Raw genomic sequence first — 21,266 nt, forward strand, 5'->3', positions numbered from 1 at the left:
CCGATAAACTTTTAGGCGAAAAAGGCACTATTTCAGGCCCATTTTTGATTTTTTTGCGATATTAGGTAAAAACAGAAGCTTCTTATCCTAGGAAAAATAAAATGGGAAATCTTTCAAAGGTGGCACACTACCTTTAAAGTTAACCCAGACTGACTTGACATGCGCCGTGAACTCCTCGAGGCTGGAACAGCGCTACGCTTCGACGAGCCTAAATTTCAGCATAACCAACAATTTTTTATGAAATTTTGATCCGATCAGGTGCTTGGCATGTGGTCTTGCCACAAACGCCTGTCACAGTCTCCTTGCACCGCTTTTAAGCTTTGCTTGACCTGTGCACTGATGCATTGTCTTGCCTGAAGATGGGCCTACGACCTCTCGGATGCCATTTTCTCCTCTATGAATGTGTTCATACTCGCGTTTCGAGTTCAGCTTGAGGGCTGAAACTCCTCCTAGATTTTCTTGAAAAGGTATTATGCTTCCCAAAGCTGTTTCTGGGACACCAATCGCAACCTGGTCAGCGTCTGGACGCCTATAACCCCACAATACCGTGACCTTGGCCTTTCGCATACGAACATAACGGGACGAAACGGAGGCCTCCTCCTTCGCCCTTATGGGGTTGTTTTCGGGTTTGGACGGGTGCTTCATCTCGAACGTGGACTAGTTAGTCCAGATGACCTGGTTGATGTCCTCAGCCCTTTAGTTTTTTAGCCTCAGGCATAACGAAACTCATGTTTGGCCATTTTAAGACGTTTTTGACTGTTTTGAGCCCTCCGGTAAGCAAAGCTTAAGTCACCTTGAGTTATATACCCCATAAGAACAATTTTAGACAGCTGGTAATCCATCCTGAAAAGTCTGCTTACCAACTTTCTAACCCTTTGACCTTTTTGATGGCCACTTTGGCGCCACACAGTTTTGGCCACATGGCTCACTCCTGAGAGCTGACAAAAAAAAAGAGGATAAACTTGCAGTGATTGGCTCCCGACAAATCATCGGTGTCACTTGCTGACTGTACGTCCAGTTAGCGATGGACATTGTCTACAGACTGGTAGGCCTCAATCACCCTCAATCGTCGCGAATGGTCACGTGCTGACTAAATACCGAGACGTACCCGTATTGGAGACCTCTAAGTTCCGGCGTTAGCCGTCTGTGTAGGAAACGGGCTCTCTAGCAAAAACTATTTTGTCTACAGAAATTAGTTACTGTGGAGCATATTTCTACCAGCCATGGCAACCACGTAAGCTCAGTAACGAGCCAATTTCAGCGTGCCTTTAAGCAAGAGAGCCTAAAAACGTAAAATTTAGGTGAGAACGAACTTATGGGACACCCTGTATATCTCCCTCTTTCTCCTCCCTTCCTCTCTCCTCCCCTCCCATGCCTCGTCTGAAAACCGGTTAGCTTGAGTGTTACAGGAGTCAGCAACTCAGCAGCAAGAATAATAATCAGAATAACTGCGCAGTGCGCATGGAACCGAAGCCGAGTATATATTGCAACGGCTTCAATATCAAGGTCACTACAGGTCACTACGGTCAAGGTACAAGGTCACTACGAACCACCGAAGCCAGCTCAGTCTCTGGGTCAGTCGCGAACTGTCGGCTGTCACCGTGCCAAGCTGATGCAACCACACTGGGACCGTGGGACGAGAATGTTAGGCTAAAGGAAGGGGGCAGAGTGGGTAGGAGCGATGAAAGATAATTCGGGATGTCCGTGGCTGGTTATTCAATACTGTTTTGATGGCATGGATATACACCGGGATTTAAACTGGATTGTGTATTTAACAAACGTTGACCGAATGGCAACGAGATCTTTGGTTAATTATGGCGCTCGTTGATCCAATGTTGTTACGGAGACACGACAGAGACACCACCACATAGACGACGCCTGCGTCTGACTCATCGATGCTCATCGATATTAAAAATAGATCGAATGGACGGGTGGACGAAGGACGTATATAAAGAATGATTGCGAATTGTGACCTATTTCTTACCGACGCCGTAACCGTTCATCACTTCCACTTCCCCGTGCGTCCCTTTTTTCAGGAGTACGGTAATTACCAGGAGGCGGAGATGCACCTGCGGCACACGCTGGAGCTGCGTCCGCGCTTCCAGCCGGCGCAGGACGCCCTGCGCCAGATGGAGGCGGCGCCGGCCACTCAGCTGCACGGCAACACCGTCTTCATCATCATCGTACTGGTGAGACAATATTGTCGTACTCATGGAAATGAGAATCAGGTTGGTGCGGGGACGCCACGTGGCATTCTACGATGTCATTAGTAGACACGTGCGTTCATTATTGCCTATGTCCTAATTGAACTAATATTTCTTGTAGTTGATAAAAAAATCCTTGAGCTGATAAAATAAACCGGTCAAAACATATTTTTTGAAGAACGGGCACCCACTTCCAAATATCTCCGTGTGGCGTTACAGTACAAGTGCATATATCGTGTTTCCCTTTCGTCATATTCAGTCTGGACTTGGAGCTCGCTTCTGATGGCGCTCCCTCCGTGTCGGCAGGTGTCCTGTGTGCTGTTCAGCATTCTCTCCACGCTGGAGTCGGCCGAGACGGACGACTGCTCGTCCGAGGGCGGCCGGCTCTCCGGACGGTCGGGGTCGCGCGCGACGCGGGGACGCTGCCGCCGCTCCGTGTGACATGGTGTCGCGGCAAGGCGCGGCTGCCGCCGCCCCCGTCGTTTTTTCGACGGTCCCGTACGCTGCCCGGCGGTTTTTGCAGAGAGATTGGGTCGGCTGTTTTCAGCCGCCGTTCGCGCCAGTTCTTACATTTGTTTTCATTTGGAAGTCTTGTTGGGAACGATGCAAGGAATCGTTCTGCTGCCGACAGAGATTTGTACGAGCCAGATCGAGCGCAGAAGTTTCAGTTTGGGCAAGTTTTGTTTGGGCCAGTTTCGTGCCGACAGGAGTAAGAAATCGATCTGTTGTAGTGTTCATTAAGTCGTAAGTTCACGACGGAAGGGTACAAATGTGATTTAGTTGCTTGTAGAGATTTGCTGTGATTTTATTGATGCTCATTGACGAAAGTTGATTTACCTGTAATTGCTTTCCGTCTACTGGCATTCTGTACATGTGTTTGATGATCGTATTTGGCGCAGTTTTGCTTTGTTGCCGACCCGCTCCCAGACCGTTGAGCTGCGCGGGCGCGCGGATGGAGGAGAACGACACAAGTCGACTGCCACCACCGCCAATGGTGGATCAAATATACGCAATGCAAGGAATGTTATTAGTGACGACGATAAGCCAACTTCGCTACCTACCCAGCCGCGGAAACTCAGCTCTCGCTCCAGCGCTAAGTATATTTTCCAGTAGTATCTATGTACATATAACCATGTTGCACGGATATCCGACCGGACACTGCCATTACAACACAGGCCCTACTTCGGTACTGACGTCTTGCGAACGCCGTCATCACATCAGCTGCCGGCCAGCCGCCACTGTCGGCTCGCCGGCGCGTGCGCACGATGTAGGTGAAAGCCACTGCTCCCGGTTAGGCGACTCAGAGCCGCAGCCCGCCCCGTACAAAAACCCCGCACACTACTCGACCGGCCGGCGGCGGCGTCGGCGCGCTCCCGGCCGGTGCCTACTCCTGCTGCTTCTTCTGCTGCTCCTTCAGCTTGTCGATGCGGCCCTTGTGCCGGTTGATGGCCTCCTGGTGGCGGGCGATCTCGTGCTCGTGGTGGGACACCTCCTCGTCCAGGTGCGTCCTCAGCTTGGCCAGCTGCTCGCTTTGCTGTTGGGAAAAGACGTAAACAAGAGTGCCAGATTTGAACGTGCTGAAAACTGAAAACGAGTCACTCCTGAATATGGCGCACACAAGTTGAGACTAACGTCATGGAAACAACATTGGTTTACATTTCATTTAGCTCAAGATCGAAACGAATCACCATTGCAACTTTCTACTTCAAAATATCAAAGCCGTATGGCAACTAGGTATTTGCTGACATGTCGGTAACTGAACGGGGGAACTAATGGGCGATGCAAAAAATAGTGACAATGTCACAATTTAGCATAATGAGATGTCTACCAAAGCACTGTGGAACTCGATTCACCCAACCAGCCGTTCTGGCACCATTCTCTCACACATCTAACACCCACTGCTCACCAGTTTGCGGAAGTACTGCTCCTCGTGGGCGAACTCCATTTTGCCGAAGGAGCCGCCGGCCTCGCGGATCGAGCCGCCGCCGCCGCCGCCCTTACCGGCGCCGGAGCCGGGCTCTCCACTGGACATCATCCTCGCCTGCCTGAGGACGCAAACAGGGGAGGATTAGCGGCCTATACGGTATCCTGCTTGGATGGTAAGACGGGGGCCTGTCACCTATATTATGAACTCGAATTGCCATAGGCTGCAGCTTAAAGTTGACATTATGATGTTGCATAGCATTCAGCAAGCACTTGTGGATAAATTCCAAGTTGATTGTGAAACAATAAATGAAAAACAATGAAATGACATTAATAGTGTATGAGCAAGGTTAAAAACTTTTTGCCTGGGTACCACTCAGCTGACCTGATAAAGCAGGGCCAATAAATGTTTGCAAATCATACCCTGAACCTGCATCAATTAAATAGGTGATCAATGAAGAACACCCACTAATAGACACTTTCACCTTCCTAAACCTTCAAATTGTGTCATATTCATCTACGAGACAACTGACCCATCTACCAAGTCAGACACTGGTGGATCCAGACAGGCTGTCTTTGATGCTGGGGGGGGGGGGCATGGTCATCTACCAAGTCTTCAAATTCCAAAAATTCATTGGATTTTGATTCCTTACACACTACTGTGCAGTTTAAAATGCTCTTCTTCTCATTAAAAATGTAATTTTTGTCATATTCTCAGAAAAACTCAAGATTTATATCTAGGGTACTGTGGGGGTACCATGGGAGAGGGTAAAATGCCCCCTGGATCAGCCAATGAAATTACACAGTACAGCAAATAGGTAGGCCAAGGCGGCGGAACGGGGAGGGCACAGTGCCCCCTTTGGTTTTGGCATTTTAACATTGGCCCTATGGACATTGCATGGAAAGAATGGGACCAAAAGTCGGCAGTGCTGCCGCTACTGGTACAGCACATGAACACTGGCTCAAAATAGCAAAAACATTTAGCAAAATTGCCAAATATTTAGATTTATATATTAAAAAACTGTAGCTTAAAAATTAACTATGGCTCCTAAAAAGCGGCACAAATCAAAATGCAAATGTCAAATCACTCTTGAAAATCAACTTATTCATTACAGTTAAATCTGATGTACCAACCCCCTCCCAAAAAAAAAACAATCTGCCACATACATAACTTTAATGGTTTAACCAAACTACCCGGTTCAGGTTGTCCAGCTCTGCATGTTCAACAATTCCTTGTAAAATTAGACTAGTACCTGAACATGGGGATGCTTGCACGTAGACCAGACGAGGCGCGAGGCAAAAACGCCATTTTGGAAACACTTTTATATAATAAACTACCTAAAATAAGCCTATGGCCCAACAAATATCACACAACAAAAAGCGGACTGGGAGCACCCGGCAATGCGATTATAGAAGGCCTCGACGGCCTCGAGTTTGTTCTTATCTTTGCAGCGCCTCTACCGGTGAAAATAACTTAGCTTAGATATGCCTCTAAATCTCTCCTTAGAATAAAAGTATTTTGTTTCAGAGCATTTTTTGTACCCATTTTATTTTAAAATAATAAAATAAAAAGGTATTTTGAGATGACACATTCGATCATTATTTCTATAAAGACGCATTACCCTCTTATACCGCTAGGGGCAGGAAAATTACCAAACAAAACACTGGAAAGCTAGCTCTAGCTTGTATTGAGACACTAATGACGCATGAGACGCTTATGTGCTCGAAACTTCCCGAAAAACTCAGCAGATGTCCTTGCAGTCGCAATAAACCAATTCCTGCAGTGGCGCCATCTGGATCAGAAGGAGCACCCGTCGCCCGATTTCGTGGCGGCGTGGACCGACGTCAGGTAACCCGTGAGAGTGAGTTTGAGAAGCTCATAGTAGAATGGGGTGGGACTAAATGCTTACTTCGAAATCTAAGCTACGTTGCGGCATTGGCGGTTATGTGCGGCGTATATGCCGCATGATTAGTAAGCGGCGACCACTAAATTAAAGGGACCCTCCCACCTTCAAAAAAGTTAATAAATTGGTATGAAAGTGATGTCGCTCGGTTCAGAAAGAGCAAAAACGAATATTTACCAAATTTCACCGAAAAATATTCACCGGTTTTCAAGATATTAGACTTTTACTTTTGTTTACTTTTTGGGGATCTCCGCTGTTTCTAGCGACTTTATTTTAGAAGTGCGGCGTTTGCGGCAGATGTTGCGCGCAAACAGCATACAGGGTATATTGAATTAGGGGGTAGGACCAAGTTTAGTAGGCATGATATCAGCAATTATTTTGTTTTATATGGCGGTTTTCATTATCACAATATTATTTTTGATATCATGAAGTTTGTATATCTCGGTTTTACGAAAAATAGTAGGGCAACAAAGATAAATTTCGCGAAAAATTAATTTTAGTTGGAAACATCCATTCTGGTATGCAAAATTCAGTATGAAGCCCAGTATGGTGACCGTCTAGTGTGCTTCCAAGGCTGAGTACCTGATATCAACAGGAGTTGTTTACTATTTTGCCTTACGTTGCTAGGTGGTTGCTAGGGGGCTAAGGATACTCTCTTGCGCGATCATTTGCACTTATTTTTCCTCATTACAGGGCCTCCTCTAAGGATTTTTCACTGGGTGGGCAGAATTTTCGCTACTCCCCTGCCCAAGGGCGAATCCAGCCACTGTTTTGGGGTTCAACCAATTTCAAAACCTGTTACGGGGGGGGGGTGTTTTTTTTTTGTTTTGGGGGGGTGGTGAGGCGAAATAAGCAGTGCCGTTATTGGAAATAAGATGATAGTTTGCAAAGTTAACGTTTGTCGTATGTTTTATGGTTAGCGATGCTCGAGCGATTCGTTCCCGAGTTACATGTACAGCCCTCCGCAAACTGCGTGGTAGGTATTCTTATTCGGTATTCTTGCTATTTTGACAATGTACCAGTTTTTGTGACCTTGTGACCTGGCCTCGGATCACTGGAACCTAAAACTCCAAGGCCAAGTGACAAACAGATGCTCCGAGTTGTGTCTTAAATTTGGTAGCGCTACGTGCTATAGAACTCACGCTATCAACGAAAAACTCTGGCATTCGGTTGCCGCTAAACTAGTCCAATTTTTCCCTGACCTTGTACGGGGTTTGTGACCTGGTGACCTGACCTGAAAAGACTAGAGATCTGAAATTTTCAGGACAAGTGCCAAAAGGTTGCCCCAGAGGGTATGCCAAATTTGGGCGCCGCCGTTTTTACGTTATTTGTGAAAACCTTAGGGGGGTGCATCAACCCCCCTCACCGGGCGAGGGCTAACTAACATAATACATTGTAGTAAAGGCTACCCGAACCGGTAATGATTCTTGCTTATTTGTTGAGCTCAGCCGTATTTAGAGATTTAGCTGGCTTTGTCCATGAATAACAATATCGGCACGGGCGTAGCCAAGGGGGAGGGGCCACGGGGGCAATGGCCTCCTCCCTTGAGCGCAAAACGCGCCATGGGGGAGCCCCTCAGGCCCCGGGATATTTATTTTTTCGAACACTGGATAAAACGTCTTTTACTCGGAAGAAAATTGACATCGAAGTTTCATTTCTGTGGCGCTCTGATGACCCAATGGGCCCCTGCACTCATCCGATGACCCCCGGTTTCCTGGGGCCCCTGGGCGCCTAGAGGGCCCCGGTCGCTTGGGGGCTAGTCGCCTGGGGGCCCCTGGTCGCCTGGGGGCCTGGTCGCCTGGCCCCTGCCCCCTGGTCGCCTGGAAGAACGCTTGTCACCTGCAGTGGCATAGCCAAGGAGGGGGCCAAAGGGACCATGCCCCCCCCCCCCCCCCCGGAAGCCAGGGGTCCTTATTCTATAGGGGCCCCTGGCTGACACAGTGGGCCCTTGGCGACGCAAAGGCCCCTGCGGCAGATCCTTTGACACAGCTGAGTAGTTATACTTTGGCCAAGAGAGCCCCAATTTTAGAGCCTTTGGGCCCTATTGAAACCAGGGGGTCAGTTGGATGGGATGGGTCCAACTTGGGTCCAACGGTGTGTAAACAGAATCAATGCGTTCCGACTGTTGGTCTGACCCTATATCGGTTTGAGGGAGCTCGGATCGGATCCACTGTCGATCTGAGGGGCCCCTATCGGTTTGAGGAAGCCCTCAAATGCCCTGAACGGGTCTTTAGTTTGTCTGAGAGGGCCCTCCGTCGGCCTGACTGGGCCTCTGCAAGTGCAAGGAGGGCTTTTGTCGGTCTTAGTGGCCCTTAGGCGGCTTATATGACCCTCAGACGGCTTACGAGGCTCTCATGCACTGTAGGGGCCTGTGACAGTCTGAAGAACCCTCATCCGACCTGCGGGCTCTCAGACCGCCCTCAAAACCGGCTGGCGACTCTATGAAGCTATTCGTGGGCCTATCTAACAGGGCCCATGGACTGCTTACCCCCTCAGTTCTAATATTTTTTGTTAATAAATATTTTTCTATTTATTTGGGCCCCCTCCAAAAAATATTGGATCCAACCAGATGGCTTTTTGGATTTTGAGGGGGTTATTTTGGGTCCCTGTGCGTTTAGCCCGCTCCTTGAGGAAATTCTGACTACGCCCCTGAATATCGGGCAACCAGAAAACTTTTTTTTTGACCTTCAAACAGCATCCAGTTTGTTTAAGACCAGAAAGGTAGTACCGGACGTCCGGCCGGACCAGAATTTTTGCATTTGCTTCTGGGTGGGCAAATCGACGCCACTGGGTGGGCAATTGTGGCGACTGGGTGGGCATTTGCCCACCCAGTGGGTATGTTAGAGGAGGCCCTGCGGCTCATTATATCGACATGTTGCTATTTCTGAGACCTAACTCATGGTAAGAAAAAAAAAAACAGTTTTCTTAAAATGTATATTTAAGTGCCGTAGTATTAACACAGCTCTGCAATTCTGCTTAAATATCTGCAAAATCCTGACTTCCCGGAAAATTGTTGGTGGTGATGGGGATCGAGCCCGTCGATGAAAAGTAAGTCAATATTCAAAGGCTTCAAAACGTTATTTCTTGTTGTTCTGTGGAATAGCAATGCAAAGACCGATGATAGTGTCAGTGTTGAGCTTTCCAATGAAGCACTGCAATTAGTAGTAAGGTGATTATCATCTAAGATATCTTCCATCAAATATTAGAATTCTGCCATTGGCTTGCTGTAGAACAGGGTAACTTTCAGTCTCTTGGGAACACGATTTGCCGGTCTCAGGTCGAAAAACACTTCAAAAAGCGGTAATAGACAATGAAATTTCCCACCTGATAGCATCTCGGGTTTTTGTATATCCTGTCTAGAATTTTCATAAATCCGACGTAAAAATGGCTAATTTCGTCAGATTCCGAATTTTTGCAATTGGGTCTAATGTAAAGCATGGATACTTTCAGTCTCTTGGGAACACGATTTCCGTACCGTATTTGGTGTATGTCAGAGTCCACGGACCATTCGAATAGGGTGGCTATTTGTGGAGAGCAAATTGACAAATCAATTGCTGTTTCGCTGTTATGTGAAAGTGAAAAATGCGTATTATCTCCTTTATTAAGCAGAACAAGATAATGGTGATCCAAAACCCGTTCAATGATATCGCCTCGCTGGTCTGCGGCAGCAATACCAAGTCCCCACAGAGGGCTGTGGGCGTTGAAATCGCCGACTAAGAGAAAAGGATGAGTAAACTGTGCTATGAGATTGTTGAGATTTCTTTCGAGTGTGCTATTGTCTGTGTTTGGCGGTAAATAGATAGAGCAAATATCTATTTCTCGACCATTCAAGCGGATAGTACAAGCTACGGCTTGTAGTGGTGTATGGAGTATAATTTGTTGGTGAACAAAATCATTACTAATATATAGAGCTGTGCCGCCGTGACGGCGCTCACCGTCAGTCTCGTCATGGCGGTATAGCGAATAATTGAACAGTGAAAAGTTGTAAGGGTCTGTTGGAAGAAGCCAGGTTTCTTGCAAAGCAATGACGATTGGAGCTAAGAGTAAGAAAAGCATCTTGCTTTCGGCCCAGTTAGAAACTAGGCCTCGGCAGTTCCACTGGAGTATGGTACTTATTGTTTGTTGGAAAAGGAGTTTTTGTTTGTCGTACCACGACGGGGCGAAGCCCAACTAGCCGAGCGGTTGTGGCCCATAGACACTCGAACCGTTGGTCGTGACACTCGAGGGGTTGGTGTTTGTCCGTCCTCTGCTGGAGGCTGGGGGCGGGGTCCTTTTGACCGCTGGACTCTCATCCAGCCTGCGGTGGAGCGACCAGCTCCGACAGAGGGTTTTGGCTGCTGAGCGATCTCCTGGGAGACCTCGGGCTGCGAGTTTGGAGGGGAGGAGGGCATCGGATCACCAAATATGGTCTCGGTCGCGTTACTGGTGTTCGTGGACGCAGACGTGGACATGGTCAGAGGCTTCAGACACTGGAGAGGGGGTAGTGCTGCAATGGGGTCCGTCTGGGTACTGCACGAAGAAGTCTGGGTGGTGGCGGCTTTTGCATACGACCGACCGGGAGCTGGAGTGGCTGTCTCTGCTTCTACGCGTCGGCGGGCATCTGGATAGGAACAGCCGGTTTTTGCTTTTACCTCACAGATCCGTTTTTCTTTTTGCCACATGGGACACTGAGAGGAAGAGACTGAATGTTCCGAGCTACCACAACTGAGACAAGTAACTGGTTTGGTGCAAGCGGAGTCCGCATGAGGGGCTTCACCACACTTCTGGCAGCGGGCAGCCTGACGGCAGGTGGCACTGCCGTGACCGAATCGTTGACATTTGAAACAGCGGAGCGGATTGGGAATGAAAACTCGGACGTCTTTCTTGAGCCAGCCGATGGCGATCTTCTCGGGCAGGGTGGTGGAATCGAAAGTCAGAACGAGCAAACTAGTGTCCCGTCGCTGACCATCGCGGAAGGTAGTCAGCCGTCTGACGTGTGTTACTCCCTCTCCTCTCAGGTCTGACTGGATCTCATCCTCGGTCATGTGGCGGATCTCGGGGGCGAAAATCGTGCCTTTGCAAGAGTTGCGACTCTGGTGGAGAGGAGACCGTCACCTGTTTGCCACAGAACATGGTTGTCTTCAGGAGTGCTTTGGTGTCCCTACGATTGTGAGTTTTGATGACGAGAGTGCCGTTAGCTGGAGCTTCGATGTCGGGGCCATGCTGTCCATAGATAGCAGCGATCTGCTTCTGAGGCCAGAAAACGTTAATCTTCCGGAAAGAGAAGTCGCTATCGGTAGCCTTAACAACCAGAAAGGAGCCGTCGAGAGACAAGTACGGTTCGAGTGGAGAGCGATCAACCGAATCACAGGCAGGTGCGTTGGCCAAGTTCGTGCGTGGGTCAGAGCTCCGGGAGTGGTCGGTGGACGGGCGAGGGTCATGGCTCCGGGCGAGGTCGGTAGACGAGCGAGGGTCAGAGTGCCGGGCGGGGTCAGAGGTCAGGTCAGCGGTCAGGGCGTGGTCAGTGGACGAGCGAGGGTCGGTACCGGGTAGATCAGTCGAAGGGTGGGTAGAGGAGGGAGGGTTGACGGTCGGGCGGGAGTCGGTATCCATGGCAGAGGGAGGAGTCGGATTCAGAGGGGAATCAGAGTCGGAATCGGATAAGGAATCGGATAGCGGGCGCTGACGGCGCCGCTTCCCCATCGTGGGGCAACTGGATGCGGTTGTGGGCAGTGAAGGAGAGTGAGTGGAACAACTGGTAAAAGGTTGGATGTGAGGGGTGCGGACGCGCGTAGGAGAGCTCTCAAAACAAACCCGTGAAATGCCAACTGCCGAAGCACGTTAACGATCACCTTAGCCTGTGTCAAAACTTACGGCCACCGATTTTTCAAATATATCCTATATAGACGGAGGAGTTTCTTCCTCCAAGCAGACGTTAATTAGCTATGCTTCAGCTTGCACTTAATGTAATCAGCGCATATTGCTCTAGACAATTTATCATGTATCGACTCCCTCGGCTGTATTGTGCATTTTGACCTTTCTCAAAACACTTTGACAAATTTTTACAAAAACCCAGCATAAAAGTCGATGCTCGAAAAACGCCCTCTCTTATCCCCATTTGAAGTTAAGGTTCAGAGGTCGCTCACTGGTGGATGGCACGGTGTATTTGTGCAAGGGTACACTCCTACCATATCCGACAACACATGATTTCGATACACTGATGCATTACATTCGTCCAGCGTGCTTAACACGATAAAATTGTGTCATTATTCTGCTTTATGTGTTATCAAACGTGTCGAAGGTCCCGCCAAGCGTGAAAATACTCAGCCATATTGTGTTTTGGGTGCGATTAACACATGCCTGATGTGTTACCAGTACCTACAGAACATGCCCTCACTGTGTCCATTTGTTTTCAGTGTACCGAGACATGCTGTTCCGATGATTTGCGGTGCAGTCGGTGGAATAACGTTACCTGTCATATCAATTATGACGGTAACATTATCGATATTAACCAGTATAGCGCCTTTTGGGGCGACTAACGGAGCGAGCGAGGGGGTGAGTCTTGCACGTGCGAAATTTCGAGGGGGTACCTCCGACTGACTTGTGCACGGCACCCTACTGACTGGTTTCTAGCGATGTGCCAAATTTGAGCACAATCGACCTAGCCGTTCTCGAGATCTGGGAGCGGCACCCTGCACGTGCGCACGTGCAAAATGGGTCCCAACTGACGTGTGCACGGCACCCTACTAACTGGTCCCTAACCGTGTACCAAATTTGACCGCCATCGGTCCAGCCGTTCTCGAGATCTGGAAACGACCCCTGCACGTGCGCACGTGCAGCAGCACCCCAACTCTGGCACATGGATATGCAGTGCCTAGTGGGTGCCTACCTACATGCCAACTTTCAGCGCAATCAGCCATGTAGTTACCGAGATATTGCAACAATTACAAAACGGACACCTCTTCGTTTTGCACGTGGCACGTGCATAAGGGGTCACCCACATGCATCGGGAATAGTCCAATACTTGGTAGAAGGAATGAAGCTACCCTACAAAAATTACCGCATGCAAATCGGTCAAGTGGTTGCTGAGATATAAGCGTCGCAGAATCGTGACCACGGCCGGCCGTCCGGCCGGCCGGCCGCTCATACTCAGAAATTTCCGTTATTCTACGGAAGTTATTCTACGGAAGTTATTCTACGTTATTCTAAGACTCCGCTCGCTTCGCTCGCTCCGTAATTATAGGTATGCCGTATGCCATCGAAGTTCAACTCATTTTTAGGTGTTCCTTGGTTTTTATTAGGATGACGATTCGTTGGGCTCACCGCAAGCGGGGAGGTCGGGTTTCTGTAAGTATGCACATAAAATATTTGACTTACTGAATACCTACATACCTACCTACTTTTGCATTAGCCAAACGAACAATATTCGATGAACATGAAGTTCACAAGTAACCACCAATTGGCCTTGCCTATCGATTGATATGATTACAATAGGTAATTCACCTGAGCTAATTGTTAAACGGAAATCCTTTGCAACTTTAGCTCGGCTTCGGTCCAAAGAAAAGTAAACTCTGACCATGCAATCATATTTATTTATTTCAATATCTGTTTGTTTCATGCAACCTCGTTTAGTAAATCAAGTCTTGCTAACATTCTAGTCGCAACTCGCTGAAAAAAGTCGGATGAACCCTCGCCAGACATACCTTCCATTGTTCAGACAGTCTTACACAATACACATTACATGCAATCCCTGAAGAAATACCCGTGATCGCCACTTTCTAAGAAAATATTGATTAGTCCTACACCAGCTAGTTAATAAATGTACGAGTTGATTGGTTGTTTTAACACAAACATAACAAAACCAAAAAGGAAATGTGAATAGCTGCATTATGCTGACACGGGAAACAGATTCTCTTTCATTTGCAAAAAAGAAGAAGAAGAAAACGCCCAGTGACCACGTATAAAAACGTAACAGCAGAACGATACGAGCACTCACACCTCCGTCGGGGGTCGAGTATTCACAAAATCCAGCAGCGCCCTAGCCAAGTCCTGCGCTCCGCTCTTCATGTTGAACATGGAGACGGGGCACCGCTCGATGTACGGCACACAACCGGCGGTGCCTGCCTCCCAGCCCCTCCTCTCGGCCTCCAGTAGGGGGGCCAGCTGGACGGCCGAGGCGCCGGAGGTGACGGGCTCACGGGACGGCGACAGGGTCAGAGTGACCAGGTCACCGAGCAGGCCGTCAGAGTGGCGCGGGGCGGCCGCCGTCTGCCGGGGGGGGGGGGGAGGGGGGTCAGTGCAGTCAGGTCAGTAGGGAGGGGAGGGGACAGCGTCAGAGTGACCAGGTCACCGAGCAGGCCGTCAGAGTGGCGCGGGGCGGCCGCCGTCTGTGGGGGGAGGGGAGAGGAGGCGAGTCATTAGCCGTCAATATGGAGGGGTCAAGGGGTTGTCAGTGCAGTCAGGTGTATGGGGACGGGACAGGGGACACTGTCAGTGTGATCAGGTCACCGAGCAGGCCGTCAGAGTGGCGCGGGGCGGCCGCCGTCTGCCGAGAGGAGAACAGGCGGGTCAGTGAAGTCAGGTCAGTATTCCGGGGGACAGGGGATTGTCAGTGCAGTCAGGTGTATGGGGACGGGACAGGGGACACGGTCAGTGTGATCAGGTCACCGAGAAGGCCGTCAGAGTGGCGTGGGGCGGCCGCCGTCTGCCGGGGGGAGAGGGGGCGGGTCAGTGCAGTCAGGTCAGTATTCCGGGGGACGGGGGGAGGGTCAGTGCAGTCAGGTCAGTAGGGAGGGGAGGTGACAGGGTCAGAGTGGCGCGGGGCGGCCGCCGTCTGCCGGGGGGAGGGGACAGGGGTGGGGTTCATCAGCCGTCTATAGGGGGTCAGGGGACGGTGACAAGGGTCAGCGTGACCAGGGCCCAATCTTACCAACGCGGTGAATAGGATCTAGCAGCACTGGCTGAAGTTACCGCTACCGGCAATCTTATGAAATGTATTCTTTTACGTCCACCTAATCTCGCCGAATGTGTTTAACCCTCGCCCTGGCAGGACCTTTTTCATAACACGGCCTGGCAGGGGGGGGGGGGTCGATGCGACCCCCCCCCCCTCGCGATTGGCTCCTATGGCACCTAGAAACACCAAATTTGGTAGGTAGGTGGGCCCCCTGGAGTTCTCGTCCCTGTGCAAAGTTGGTTGCTCTAGGTCAATATTTAGGGGGGTTTTGGGGGGTATAAATGTAAAAATTTCGCTAAAAACAGGTCAAAAGTTTTTCGCTTATAACTTTTGATCTAATTAAGATAGAGCAAAAAGAAAAGCACCAGTGAACTCAGCACGTCAAGGCGCGTCGAATGATATACTTGTTAGCTTGCTTAAGTGTACTTAAAGTTTTTCTGAAATTTTTAAGTAAACTTAAATTAATAAATTAAGTTCAAGTTAACCAAATTGCATCATATCGCATATCATTCGATTCGGCTGATCACCAGGAACACAATGATACCATTTTTTAAGCTCTAGCGTCATTATGTGCCAAGTTATTGGCAAAAACGTCATTTGACCTCAGTTGACCTCATTTGACCTGACCCATGGATAAGTACACCAAACAAAGAAGCACCAAGTGACCTGCTGTTAAGTACCGTGGTTTCAAAGCACAAAAGTGATAGAACGAAGCGGATATCTCCAGTATTTTCCGAATTTAGTATTTTCCCATAGGCTTAAAATTACGACGTAATGACCTCTAACTGACCTCAGGTCAGTGACCTCAAAAAAGCCGGACTATATGTTATACAACTCGGTGAACTTAGCACATCCTGAAAGTTTGAAGGAAATCAGTAAAAAAATACGTGAGTTGGACAGGTGCAAAAAGAAAATTGAAATTTGACCATGACCTTGCACCGGTTTTTCTGACCTGGTGACCTGACCCAAGGTCACCCGGACCTGAAATTTTCAGGTCATATGTAAAAAGGTTGCTCCATAGGCTGTGCAAAATTTGGCGGCGCTGAGCGCCACCGTTTTTACGCTATCTTCGAAAAACCTTAGGGGGTGGGTCGCATCGACCCCCCCTGCCAGGGCGAGGGTTAATGGCGTGAACGATTATGAATATTGCCTGAATGAATGAATGAATGAATGAATGAATGAATGAATGAATGAATGAATGAATGAATGAATGAATGAATGAATGAATGTTGAATAATTATGCATGCTACCAAATGCCGTGAATGTGCATTCACGGCATTTGGTAAGAATAGACCCAGGTCACTGACGAAGACCGTCTGAGTGGCGAGGAAGAGGGGCGGGGTCAGTGAAGTAAGGCCTGCAAGGAAGGGGTGAGGGGCAGAGACGGGTCAGCGTGACTGTCAGTGAAGTCAGGTCTGTTAGAAGGGGGGAATTCATGGTACGAGAAGGATTAGGAGAAGACGGAAAAGAATTCATGGCAATCTGAGGTCCACTCATCAGCTTCTCCGCATAACCTGCTTAGAAACACATGGCTCATAATGGCTTGTCAGTTGTCTAATTTACTTTTGGTTTTACATAAATGTTACTCATACGTAAAATAATTCATGCGTTTCACGGATTACTTCGTACCGACGGGGGGGGGGAGGTGTGGATGACCGCCCTCCCCTGAGATCTCGAGAACGAAGCAAGATAGCGACAAGCGGTAAACGGCATCGGATAGGCACGGTCAAGGTCTACAATTTTTATTCAGGTCATTTTCAGGTCAGGTCAAAGATGACGTCACAGGGGTCGAAAAAGTCAAAATGGCGGCGCTAGATATGGAGACAGTTTTTCTCGAACTTTCGAATTAGTCAAGATAGGAACAAACAAAGGGCATCATCGTGATCCTCTCGTCAATCCGCATCGAATGATATATATGTTGACCTCGAAAGGTCAAGGTCAAAGGTTGACCTCAGGTCACGTGACCTCGAGGTCATCATGTATATCATTCGATGCGTCTTGACGAGCTGAACACAATGAGACCATCCGCGCGGCTGTATCTTGTTCCTGTACGAAGTTATTGGCAAAAAACCTTTGGTGACCTTTGATGACGTCACATGACCTTACAGCTGCCCAACAGCAAAACTGACCTCAAGGTAGTGAAGGTGATCGTATAATGAAGTCATGTATGGTATATGGGGCCATTCCGACCCGTTTTAGTGGTAAAAACAGGGAGTTGATTTTTCCCCCATTGACTTATAATGGGGAGGTCGCGAAATTGACCTGACCTTAGGTCACCGATATCAAAATTCCGAGATAAACAAATTGTAGCTAAAATAGAATAGTTTTACTAATTACCTAATAACATCCTGCGACTTTCAAAGGCCTCCGACATCTACTGCAGCTCTGGCACGGTGACAAAGTTGCAAAAAAGTGACTTGAGGTTGGGTCATTCAAAGTGACCTGGTGACCTGACCTTAAAAGTTAGGAGGTTCAAACTTGCACACCATGTGTAAAATTGATGATGAAACAGTCGTACCAAATTTTGCGGCGCTACGCGCCGCGGTTTTCCCGCTATTCGCGAAAAATCTCAGGGGGGCGGATATCCGCCCCCCCCGTCGGTGCGCGTGTTATGAATTGAGTCCATCTCACGAATGGAACCCATCTAATGGATTTGACTCATCTCATTAACTGAACTCATCTGATGGATCTAACTCACCTCACAGACGGCCCTCTGCAGGCAGGCGGTGCCGTCCAGGCCAAACTGGGCGAACGCGGCGCGGATAGACGAGAACACAGATGACCTCTCCATCAGCTGGCGCGCCTGTCTACCCGTGGCCCCCGCCGGAGGCGTGTACTGGAACTCGAGCCGCGACTGAAGGCGCATCCGGCCCGACTCGTCCGAGTTCCACAGGTTGAACAGGATCTTGGGCTCCAGCGCCATCGCGAACCCGTCCGGTAGACGAAGCTGGCGCTCCTGAGACGCTGGGAACGGGCTGGAGCCGCAGCACCTCGGCTCCGGGGATGCTGAGACAATGGCGGTGCTCAAGGCGAGGTAGATGCATACTGATAAACGCATGATGAAGGAAGGCTCCGATGACGATAAAAGAACTCAATGCAGATGGCCTCAGTTTTCGACTTTTTGTTTTTCCCCAGCAGACTAGCGCAGAAAAACCCGTCAGCTGAGTCGGACTTCTTCAAGCAATTAACGGAGAGCTGTGCGGAATCTGTCCGAAATAGTTTATTAAAGTGTCAACTCTTGCCTGTCTTGATACTGTCCGGTGCGATCCTCAGTGCCCTTCTCCGTCCTCTCTCGTCTTCTGCCGTTTGCCGTCCGTCTTCCACCGTCCACCGACCGTCCACCGTCAACCGTCCACCGTCTGCCGTTCACTTCTGCCGTCCACCGTCCACCGTGCGCCGTCCGCCGCTCTGAGATCGGTCGCGGCCCGACAGTGACTGTAGTGGGAGCCGACAGTGGCCGCCTGTTTTGACCTGCCGGTGACAGGGCACGGCGGCCCCTGTTTCTCCGTGATTGATCGTGTGTTGTCGTCCCCAGTCGCGGCCCCAGCGCCACCCGCGCCGTCGCCGACACATTATGCTAATACGGGAGGCGGAAGGGTTGGCGGACTCATGTTCTGCCGTTGGTCCAACGACTGCACCCTAGGGAGAACGGCATATTTTCCGCGAGTGGATGAATGCTGGTGGGCCCCGATCGGCATGGTCACCGGTCCAGTAACCCATTAACAATGGTAGGGCGCAGACAGCAAAAAAGAGATGACTGGCAACTCATGAGTTTCGTCAGATTTCTCCCGGCTGGTCCATCGCGACAAGTCAAATAGGGAAATACATTTGATGGGACTCACTTATTTTAGCTATTCTGGCCTTTAGATAAATTACTTTACCTGGGATGATTGATGCATTTACTCAAATCTAGACTGGGCGTACCCACCTATGCCAACCACTAACCATTCACCATCAAGCATATGTTTCACATGTGTCATGCATCGGAAACTAAGAGAATGGCCACAGATTGCGCGCTGGATTCTCTTTCAAACCTAAAAGCGCTTCTCGAAACTCCTATCCTGCCCCGTCCATAGAGATCGTATAGGTAAGTACATCGTAAAGGTCAGAAAACACGTTATTTGTGACAGAGCTAAGTCACACGAATATTCTTTATGCCAACCAAATCATTATTTGATTTTTCATCACAGAAGTTCTATGAGCTGCTTGGACGATGCATGATGAAAACATACATATGCTTTGGACTCTGAATGCACCTCCGAATCTGTAAGGGTTAAGGTATCGCATTATGGCATGAATTTGGCTTCGTCACGCTGCTGTATCACATAGCTCCTTGTACTTCAGCCATTCGACACGCATAGTTAGACAACGTGGCGAAACGGACCTACGCGTTCGCCAAAACCTGCTTTACAGTTTAACGCGAAGATGACTATGCAGCCCACGGCCACTCAATGGAACGTATAACTGTAAACAGGTGATCAAAGAGACTAGAAGTGGTCGATGCGCTTCAGATGCAATGCGCGTGGTTATGGCCGGGTGCGTATTGCCACGTAGCGCCATTTAGTGAATCAATGTTACCGTCCGGCCAGGGGTCGGTACTGGCAGTTAGTCTGACACTTTTGTCGTGAGCTGTCCTGTAAAATGCCTGAAGCCGATCTCTGAGCTACTTTGACACGTAATAACATCAAGTGTTCGCTAGTCTGTGAGTATTCGCCCGCAGCTTTTGGAGAAGCACTCCAGGCACAGGCCAGAAAATCCTCACATCAAGGATTTTAGCTGGCGAAGAGTACATAGTCTGACCTTTTGGGAAGTCACCAGTCATCTATCTGTTGTCATTTCTTACGACAGCTGTCCAAAAAGGATTTTCCGCAAGTATTTGTTGAATGACAAGGAAACAGAACACACTGTAGCTGGAGATCTGTGGCGCCCATCTTCAAGTACTTTAGTGACCTGTTTCAGGCCGCACCATCCGACTCTCACGGCTCACTTCTGACACCAGCAATGCAGCCCTCTCGGTGGAGAACCCGCCTTCTGCTGCTGCTCGTACTGAGTATGACCTGTCCCCCCTCTTACGGCACCATGTACAAAGCTGCTCTTCACCGGGGTCATCCGTACAGTACTTTGAAGAAGGTGGCCAATATGAGAGCCACGCAGTGTGCCGTGCTGTGCCACAAGAACAGCGCCTGCATACAATGGAGGGTGGTCGATGCCAACGGCCTCTGCAAGCTTTGGCCGGCGCCTAGCGATCAATATCCACTCTCATCAAGGAAGCACGACTTGTACGAGGTAGTTGGCGGCTCCACGTCGTCCACAGCGTCCACCGGGGTCTCAACATCTGTCGTTAGCTCTTCCACATCTACTTCAGGCTCTTCTTCATCTCCTTCTAGCTCTTCGTCATCTTCATCCAGCTCTTCGTCCAGTTCTTCTTCATCCTTTTATGGATATTCTTCGGTTTCCGTGGGCAATGCTGTAACTGTCACAAATCCACCTTGCGTCGCAGCTGCACCTACAACTGTGCCTCCAGCAGCTACTACGAACCTCACAACGCCTTCTACCAGCCTCACCACATTTGCCAGCGATACCTCGATTCTTTCCGGGAACCTTACGACCCCCAGTACCAACCTAACGACACCGTCTACTGACCTTACATCTCCCAATAATTTCACGTCACCTGCCATGAGCATCGAGACACTCACCATCTGTCCCACGGCATCCCCTGACCTGACTACATCGCCTACTACTGGCTCCACAACACCTCCGACCACAGAACCTAGTACACATTCCGCTCCAACCACACAGACTACGCCTCCCCCTCCAACCACGCAAGCCACGTCGAGCGCTCCAACCACGCAACCTACAACTCCCCCTCCAACCACTCAAACTACGTCAAGCCCTTCAACCACGAAACCTACAACTACGAAGCTTACAACTCACTCTCCAACCACGCCACCTCCTTCTCCAACCACGAAAGCTACAACTGCTCCTCCAACCACTCCTGCGCCCATCTTCCCGTCTGGTTTCATCCCCATCAGCAACCCGCACATCGCCTACAAGGCCAAACCCCAGCAGCTGTACGGATCCAAAATCGCCATCATCAGCATGTGTCTCTCGCTGCACGTCAACTCCACTCCGGCCTTCCCGCTGACCAGCCAGGAAGCAGACGACATCAACACCCTCTCCGACGGCAAGTACTACTTCATCGGCGCTTGGAGGGCGTTCGGCGACACCAAGTTCACCGACATGAGCAGCGGCAGGCGGGCCTCCATTCACGGGGCGAGGTTCTGGAATGAGACCGCTTCGCTG

At 49.6% G+C, this 21,266-nt stretch overlaps 2 protein-coding genes and 1 long non-coding RNA gene across 3 annotated transcripts; 1 reads left to right on the forward strand and 2 right to left on the reverse strand.

The window, feature by feature from the left end:
• Positions 1–3,284: 3,284 nt before the first annotated feature.
• Positions 3,285–5,737, reverse strand: LOC122374065 (ATPase inhibitor A, mitochondrial-like). Its single transcript, XM_043352583.1, has 3 exons — positions 5,381–5,737; positions 4,111–4,249; positions 3,285–3,738 (listed from the first exon to the last, which is right to left on the reverse strand). The coding sequence occupies exons 1-3, from the start codon at positions 5,434–5,436 to the stop codon at positions 3,589–3,591; spliced, it is 345 nt and encodes a 114-aa protein (XP_043208518.1). The 5' UTR covers positions 5,437–5,737; the 3' UTR covers positions 3,285–3,588.
• Positions 5,738–5,964: 227 nt separating this feature from the next.
• Positions 5,965–17,797, forward strand: LOC122374067. Its single transcript, XR_006255150.1, has 3 exons — positions 5,965–5,989; positions 12,427–12,565; positions 17,683–17,797. It is a non-coding gene; the product is annotated as an uncharacterized LOC122374067 (long non-coding RNA).
• Positions 13,558–18,647, reverse strand: LOC122374064. The gene is made up of 2 exons (XM_043352582.1): positions 17,662–18,647; positions 13,558–14,278 (listed from the first exon to the last, which is right to left on the reverse strand). The coding sequence occupies exons 1-2, from the start codon at positions 18,019–18,021 to the stop codon at positions 14,003–14,005; spliced, it is 636 nt and encodes a 211-aa protein (XP_043208517.1). The 5' UTR covers positions 18,022–18,647; the 3' UTR covers positions 13,558–14,002.
• Positions 18,648–21,266: the final 2,619 nt, after the last annotated feature.

The sequence above is a fragment of the Amphibalanus amphitrite genome, unplaced genomic scaffold (genome assembly GCF_019059575.1).
Source record: "Amphibalanus amphitrite isolate SeventyFive unplaced genomic scaffold, NRLGWU_Aamphi_draft 001597F_arrow, whole genome shotgun sequence".
NCBI classification, from domain to species: Eukaryota; Metazoa; Arthropoda; class Thecostraca; order Balanomorpha; family Balanidae; genus Amphibalanus; species Amphibalanus amphitrite.

What these genes read in the sequence shown, in the direction of transcription:
- LOC122374064 (XM_043352582.1), bottom strand. Translation starts at nt 18,021, where the DNA reads ATGCGTTTATCAGTATGCATCTACCTCGCCTTGAGCACCGCCATTGTC. An exon ending in TGCAGAGGGCCGTCTGTGAG is followed by an intron (nt 14,279 to 17,661) that starts GTGAGTTAGATC and finishes CCCCCCCGGCAG; the next exon opens with ACGGCGGCCGCCCCGCGCCA.
- LOC122374065 (XM_043352583.1), bottom strand. Translation starts at nt 5,436, where the DNA reads ATGGCGTTTTTGCCTCGCGCCTCGTCTGGTCTACGTGCAAGCATCCCC. An exon ending in GCAAGCATCCCCATGTTCAG is followed by an intron (nt 4,250 to 5,380) that starts GTACTAGTCTAA and finishes TTGCGTCCTCAG; the next exon opens with GCAGGCGAGGATGATGTCCA. An exon ending in AGCAGTACTTCCGCAAACTG is followed by an intron (nt 3,739 to 4,110) that starts GTGAGCAGTGGG and finishes TTTTCCCAACAG; the next exon opens with CAAAGCGAGCAGCTGGCCAA.